Source organism: Buceros rhinoceros, unplaced genomic scaffold (assembly GCF_000710305.1).
Source record: "Buceros rhinoceros silvestris isolate BGI_N320 unplaced genomic scaffold, ASM71030v1 scaffold11156, whole genome shotgun sequence".
NCBI classification, from domain to species: Eukaryota; Metazoa; Chordata; class Aves; order Bucerotiformes; family Bucerotidae; genus Buceros; species Buceros rhinoceros.
The window spans coordinates 1-8,040 of NW_010418090.1; the positions used below are offsets into that span (position 1 = coordinate 1).

At 37.0% G+C, this 8,040-nt stretch overlaps 1 protein-coding gene across 1 annotated transcript in view; it reads left to right on the forward strand.

Moving 5' to 3' along the window:
* Positions 1-7,230: 7,230 nt before the first annotated feature.
* LOC104495438 (attractin-like protein 1) overlaps positions 7,231-8,040 on the forward strand; it is a gene marked incomplete at its 3' end in the record, with an annotated part of 21,116 nt that continues 20,306 nt past the window's right edge. The window contains exon 1 of the mRNA XM_010138406.1: positions 7,231-7,301. Coding sequence (XP_010136708.1) covers positions 7,231-7,301 — 71 coding nt within the window. The remainder of the gene's footprint in view (positions 7,302-8,040) is intronic.

Here is an 8,040-nt window from a genome sequence, read left to right on the forward strand (position 1 = left end):
CACCTCAGCCTTTTCCTCATCCCCAATCACTATTTCTCCCATTGCATTCAGCAATGTTTGGTTTTTTCAGACTTGAGCCCTTTGAAAAAACACCTTCTTCTCTTCTTGGAGAAGTTCTGTTATTCCAAAATCTGGATTCGTTTATGTAATTATAAAAATAAACAATTATCTGATAACAGCAGTGGAAATGGTGTGTTTCTTTGCTTAGATTCAAGGCAAATCAGCGTTTGGTTTGGGCTTTTTTATATAGTTGTGAAATATAGTTGCATATTTTAAAGAATTTATGTATGTGCTCTGAAGAACAACCTGAAGATAGAAGTCCTCCTGACTTTTTCAAGACCTGTGCTATGAAGCTACACTTTTAATAGTGGTTTCTGCTCTACTTGTGTATCAAGCTGTTAAATGAAAACAGCGTAATCTATTAAAATAGTGTGTAGTGAGAGAATACTGTGTCTGTTCTTCACCTCGTCTTTTGGCTTGTATTCATCCAAAATTCTATTAGTTTTGTAAAAAAACCCTTAAAACAGAGCATTTTGACATGGCATTGCTGGAAAATAACGGGAAAATGTCTCTCCATGTAGAAAAAGTGGAAATCTCCTTTCTGTATGAATGTCAGAATTTTTCCTCGGGCTTAATAATAGAATGATGAGTAAGAGGAAGACTTTGCACCTCTAATTTGCAATGCTGATCTCTGGTAACTGCCTAGTTTTAATCAACACAAAAAATGGCTCTGTGTTGTAGCTGGCTGACTGACGTACATTACAGTAGACAAAACTAATGCAACTGTCATCGTGGGGACCTTCTATATGTGTGCACTTGAATTTTAATTTTTGTTAGTACTGACTTTATATTAGTGCTTTGAGGTGTATGAATAATGAATATCAATGATAATTCATAACCTTGACATAATCAAGTAATAGAAAAAATGTCTTATGGAAAGTGTAGGAGTTCTTTAAAGAATGTTGATACATGTATACAGAAATGGAATTCCGTCTTTTCTTGTGGAGTTCCATTGATTTTTGAGGAGGATTTCTCACTGTGCAGTGTGGCCAGGAGTTACCATCTTCTACATGAATGCTTATATTGTAGAAACAAAAATAGATTTTTTCCTCCTGAGAAAGTGATTATAAACGGAACTTTCTATGCAGCACGTTCTGTATCATGCAAGCTGCATCAATGCCATATAATACTGCCTGAAAAAAGTTGTACTGGTGGAATTGGATTCAAATTTCTACACTTCAGTAGGCGTAATTAGCCCCAGTAAGATGAACTAGAGTAATTCCGTTTAGTTCCTTCTATGGAGGAAGTTGGCAGTCACAAGGAATTACTGATTTGTAGAGAGCCTCTATGCGTAAAGGCAGTTATTCTGCTGCTTACATCCGGGAGAACTGGCTGCCTTAAGGGCTTTAAGTAATTCTCTGGTTGCTAAAATGGTCAGATTACAACTGGAGTAGTGGTTTTGAGAGGCAGACGATTTGGAGAAGTTCTAGAGAAGGAAAGTATAGAAAATGATGCATGAGGAATGCTGGATTAAATTGCTGAATTTGGAAGAAAAGCCTGAAGGTAGAAGTTTGTAAAAAGTAAGCAGTCAGAGGAAGAGAATTTCCTGTTTTCTGGACTGCTCTGAGTAGGACAGGAAGTAAGATATTTAAGTTCAATAGAAATAAAAAAAGACACTTAGTAAAACTTTCTAACACTAAGGATATGTCAGTACGAAAATAGATTGCCTAAGAAGATTGTAGGCTTCTGTCACTGGAAATACTAAGAACAGATTAGACCAATAACTGTGAAGAAAGATTCAGTATGGTTGATCCTACGGTGGGGTGTGTATAACTGAATGACAATTTCGGATTTTTTTCAAGGAAAACAAAGTCAAGTGCCACCTAAGGCTGTGAGGAGGTAAAAGAAAATCTTAGGTAGTCTCATCCAGTGTTTCCGTGACAGTTTTAGTTTACCAAGAAGAAATATTGGGGTGACCTTTTAATGTCGTTCTATTACTTTTATTTTCTGCATATGATAAGTCTACCAAGTCTTCATAAGACTGTGCCCACATTTGCTTATTTCCTGTGAAGTCCCACACATTCAGATACTCTGTTTTAAAGGACCCATCATGGTCTATGTTCAGTGAGTTTATATAATACCATGCAGGTGAAGGAAGGGAACAGATTTTTTAGAAAGTTTCATTTAAGTGAAATTACATTGGTTAAGTAAGATGTCATCGAAGTTTGTAATTCAAAAGGAACATCTACTTCTCTATAGTATTCTTTAAGTAGGCTTTGGGACTGTTACAAAAATGCAGTATAGAATAACAGTCTTTCAGAAACAGTAAAAGAGGAAGTTTAAACCTTAAATCAATGTCGTGCACCAATCAAAGTGTATATCCCTACTAACTTAAACCCCAATTCCCCCAAATCCAAAACCTCAAAAAATAGATTTGTCCCACATGTAAGTGTTAAGCTTCTTGAAACATAGCACATATTTTTATGGAGAAAAAGTGTTGTTGTATCATAGTCTTCATTTTACTTCTCTGGGATTTTTTGGGTTGTTTTTGATCCTGGCTTTGTTTAGAATGTTAGAGGGAAGAACTGTATACTTGAATTCAGCAGTAGGGATTTTTTACAAAAGAAACTGCTACGTTGTCACTGGATGAAGTGGGGCCTGTTTAAGAGCATGCCTTTGATTACTGACATGTGGAAAGTTGCTGTGAGTGTCCTTACTCTTTCTGAATATACATTCGCCTATTAATGCAAACCAGTATGTGACAAGTACAGGAGTGTGATTGGCATATGCAAATATTTTCTTAATGTATTAAATATTTATTCCTCCTGATTAGTCATTGATGAAAAGTTAGAACTGCAGTATGTTCAGTATCTTCTATTTTCATACATGTTGTAAAAAAAAAAATAACCAACAGCAAGAGGCTACAGTAAATGTAAAAATGCAGGAAAATCAATTGCAAATTCTTAGGATTTTTGTCAGGTCCTGCTTGATGATTTATGTTTAAAAAAATCAAAGTCTGGCTTTGTGGGTTTTTCAGAATGTGTTGTTTTTCAGATCTTCCTTTGAAAAACATGCTATAAAAGCTTTCTTAGTCTATCACTTTAAATTTTGATATGAGAAATGGCCTCTTGATCTCTATTTCTTTCTGCTATCATAGTGCTCACTGATTCTGGTTTGTCTTTTAAGGTGGCTCAATTTTTTTCCCTTCTCTCAACTTTTTTAGCTGATCTCATCTGGGATATGTGAAGCACCTCTTTGCAGTTATTGGTTTTATTTTTTTAAGAAAACACATTTTCATAAAAGAGAGAAGGAGATGAGCAAAATTTTTCAACAATGGAGAGACTAGTCCTTGACTGACACACAAGTACTGATACTGAGATGAATCCATATAGCAAAATTAGTTCTGTATCTTACATCAGATCTATCTGAAGTAGGAATTGCAAAGTAATCCAGCTTTTCATAAATTGCTGATTAGGAATGTGACACTAAGTAATACGGAGGTAAATGAGCCTCTCCATAACCTTTCTTTTATTAAACAGTGAACATTTGTCGCATTACGAATGTGCCTTATGCTTTGTTTCTCCCAATACTACCTGTATTATAAATCAGACCTGTCTGTCCATCTACCAGCAGTTCTGTGGGCCTTTGTATTCCACTGGTGATGGAAAATACCCAGTGACTTCGCTGGCTTAAATTAGTGCCCCTTACTGAAAGATTTGGTGGTACTGTTCTTTAAGCAGAAGATACAGGAGATGACAGGACTGCATTTTTCACCGATCTATAAATATTACAGCCAGGAAGGGCCATTTTAATAACCTGCTCTGACTTCTTATGTATTGCAGGCTGTAGATTTCATCTGACTGCTCCTTCATTTTAGACCAGTGATTTCTGACTGAACTAGAACATACTTGTCTTTTTTCTTGAAATGCATCAATCTTGATTTTAAAGTCTCTGCAGTGGTAAATATAAATGTTACCAGTGTGAATTCTAACTCAATTACATTTGTTATTTTACACCAGTGGTGATATTCCAGGGGAATACAGATTTCCCTTTGTTTCATGTTTTGGTTCCTCTGCAGCCTTTCGCTCTTGTGTTGCTGGTATGTGTCTGGCTGCTACATGAAACAACCTATAGTGCCACATATCTTTCACATAAGCTATTCCTGACTGATTAGCTTGGTGAGTGACTAATCTGGCACTGATGCTTCGGAATATCTTTGCTGAGCAGCATCCTAACGTCTTTCTATAATTTGGTAGGTCTGTTTTACAGTATACAAAGAAGAGAAATGTTCTCTTGGCATGTACCTCTAATTCTTCAGAGGTTTTGGTTATAACCCTGCCAACTAAAAAAAATACTGTTAAGTTTATGAAAGTTGGCGTACAATTTAAAACAATACGCAACATCAGCTGCTCCCCTGTGCATTCTCTGTAGAAAGGTGGAGTCTAGGTGTGATGAATGCGTGGTGCTTAAGCAGGCCACACAAACTGTTCTGGCTATCATCTCATTCCTGCAGCATTCTCAACAGTGAGCAGGGAGTGAGGTGCAGCATGTAGGCATTGCTCTGGTTATTCCACTGCTGTGACTAAAGAGTGTGGAGTCGTGTTGGCTCATCTGGATTTTAATTATTTGACAGAGTCACTGTTAGTCACAGAGCAAATTTATATCCACAAATATCTGGTGTTTATATGACAGAGTATTGCCCTTGATTTGGTAAGAGGTTATGTAAAAGTGATACTGCTTATTTATGAGTTATTTATGGGATTTGGGATTTGATGATGTTTGGAGAGAATTATGCAGAAAAGTTTCTTGTTATGACTCAAGAAACTTAAAGTAATAACCCTTGGTCTTGCTATGTATTTAACTAGAATAGCCCCTTTATCTTGCCATTTTCCACAACTGTTATTACAAAGCAATGTCATGCTCTTATTTATACTTTACTTTTTTCAGGAAAATGTAATAGCTGCTTCAAAGGCTATCTACTCTTCTGAAAGAAACTATTTATCAAAAAATTATCAGCCTAGGTGAAAAAGGAAATTGCACTTTAGGAGTGCCAAAGGGCTGATCTAATAAAAGCAACTCTTGTAAGTCACCTCCATTGCATTATACAGCTACTAAGGCAGCCGTGGTCATGACTGCAAATGAATACTTATGTTATTTCACATTTCCAGCGGTGGAATAAATGTTCTGTGGCTTGCTATATAAGGCTACATCTGTACATAGAGCATATGACAGCACTAAAATTATTTTGATTGGAATTTTATGCATCACTGCCTGCCTCCCAAATTAATGACTTCAATCTAGTACATGCTCACACATGGGATCTGCTCCTGTAATCAGCTTTACCAAGGTTCTGCTAGGGACTAGCCTTCAATATTACCTTAATTTCAGAATCGGTGAAGTGTGACTTAGACCGCTAAGTTGTAAGTTGGTTAATGTTCAGTATTGTTCAAACAATGTAATTAATATATAAAGGAGCCAGAAACCCCCTGAAGAACCCATTTCTCTTGTGTATAAACATGAAAGCATCCCTTTAGGTAATGTTGGAATTTCTCAACAAAAAGAAATAGCGTGAACTTAAACAGCATGTGTCTTGCTTTCAAGTGAAAGTTTTCTGTGGCCAGGCACTGACTCACACTTACCAGGAGCATGGTCAGCCTTTCCCTGTGGCCATTGCTGTGGCTTCTCCAGCATGCAGCAAGTGGGAGTTACCAGCAGTGCCTTATTGTTCCTTGCTCTCGTTATGAGCTCCGCCAGCATTTGGAGAGCACCTACCCGGAGCTGTTGATTTTGGGCAGTGGTGTGCTGCGGCGTTCGGACCAGCTTAATGGATTGCGTTTTATCAGGGGAATTTTCTGTCAGCTGACTGAAGTATATGGTTGTTTGGTTTTATTTTTTTTCCTCCCAGACTGTTGCTTATGTTACCAGCTGTTTATCTGCTTTTCTTCTTTTTATGCAGAAAAATAAAATACATTATTAATACTGCTTTTATGCATTGAAAATGTTTTGAAATACAATTATTTGAATAGTTCCCCCTATTTTGTCCCGTTTCATCAAAAGGAAAGTGAGGGTAAAAAGATCTTAATTCAAACCACTAATGACCTGAACAGAGTGGCTTACAGTGCCTTAAACTGATTCTAGTTCTCAAGGACAGGTGAAGGAACTTGTTTAAAAACCTGAGTTCGCATGGACCTTATCTCATATGTTCTTCTTTCTTGCTCCCTTGTTTTTATTCTTTCCACATTTGTTTGTAGTTTTATGTTTGGAATTACAGACCCCTGTTAATCAGTATGCAATTAGTTCCTAATGCAAGTAATTTGCAGTAGGTGGTAGAGAATACTTTTAAAATTGGTGTATACAGCTTCAAAGATAGGAGGATAGCAGATTCTGAATTCCTTCTGTTCACATAGACTCCTGGTGAGAGAATTTAGCTGTGACTTGGTCAGCTTGTTCAGCACTGCCTCTGGACTTAGATCTAGTCTCTTGATTTATTAAAAAACCTGAAACAAAACAGAAACCCCCCAACTGCTTCTTTATTTAATGATACTTACACTTAACAATTACCGCTCCACATTCTAGTGAAAGAAATGAACATTGCTGAGTATGCATTTGTATTCTTTATCACCGTCACATTTTAAAGAGTAGGGCGGTCAGTTTTCCCAGTGGATTTAGGTCACCAGAAATGCATGTTAAGGCCTGAACTGTAGAACATAAATGGTGTAGAAAAATCAGATAAATAGTGAAGTTGCGGTGTGCTTGAAAATACTAAGCTCTTTCGCAAAGCTTTTATTGTAATAGATTATTGAATTTCATATGCTGTTTTATCACTCTGTATAGATTGATGTGAAGTAATATTTATGAACGGAGGAAGAAGGTTTTATTTTTACATTAAATGAATTTCTATATGTAATGAATCTTGAACTGTATTATCACTCAGAAAAAAGTTATAGCAGATAGTTTTGTTTAAAATCAGCATAGTAGTTGTGTAAAGAGCAGATAAAATGTTAGGATGGGAATAGAGAACAAAGTGGAAATAATGCTGTCTGTGTATCTCGAGCAGGGCATAGGAGAGTAGAAAAGACACATTAAATATCGGCAGTGAGGATGCTCAAACAGAGTTAATCCCATATGAGAAACAACAAAATGAGCAAGGATTTCTCAGGTTGGAAAAAGGACAGTGGAGAGAAGGGAGGGGAACAACACAGATCATTACACTGTAGAGCAGGATAAAACATGTGGCCAGGGTACTGTTCATCATCTCATGCACTAGCAGACCTAAGAATGTCAGATGAAATTGCCAGAAGGTAGGCTCAGGACAAAAAGGTGGGATGTGTTGTCTTTTGTGTGGAAATCATTCCTGCAGGATTCTAGGTGCTGCAAGTTTCAATGAGTTTTTACGAAGGCAAATTTCTAGGAGAAATATTAACCCCAGACCAGTACAAAGGCACAACTGGCTGAGAATGTCCCTGACCTGCAAGTCGTTGAAGGTGATGTAATGCTGTGGGGAGTGTCTGCAGGGATTTAAATCCTTTCCTGGCTATCCACTGTAGGCCAAGCAGAGACAGGGTACTAAACTACATTAGCGTCTTGGTCTGACCTTTCTTAGCTGTTCCTACGCATTTTCTTTAGTTTTTGCATAGTTCAGTGATGTTCTGCTTTCCCATGTCACATCACCAACCAGGAATGAGAGAGACAGGCTGGCATATATGCTTATTTAAATGTATAATTTATGCCTTAATTCCTCTTGATCTAGAATGCTTTTCCCACTGCTGCCCTGGTCTAATTTCAGAACTAGGATGTAAGGCAATGGCAAAAAAACCCCAAGCAAACCAAACCACACCACTCTTAAACAAAAAACCCTTTACATTTTGTGTGAAAGATAACTGAAATTATTTGTAGTATTTGCTTGCTACTGAACAAGAAAAATTAGAAGTCTTGTGATTGCTGAAGGAAAGAAGGCAAATCAATGATACAGAATAACCAGAATTCTAGTTTTTATAAGCAGAAATGGTGCAATAAGAAATATGAGGAGAGACTTAACTC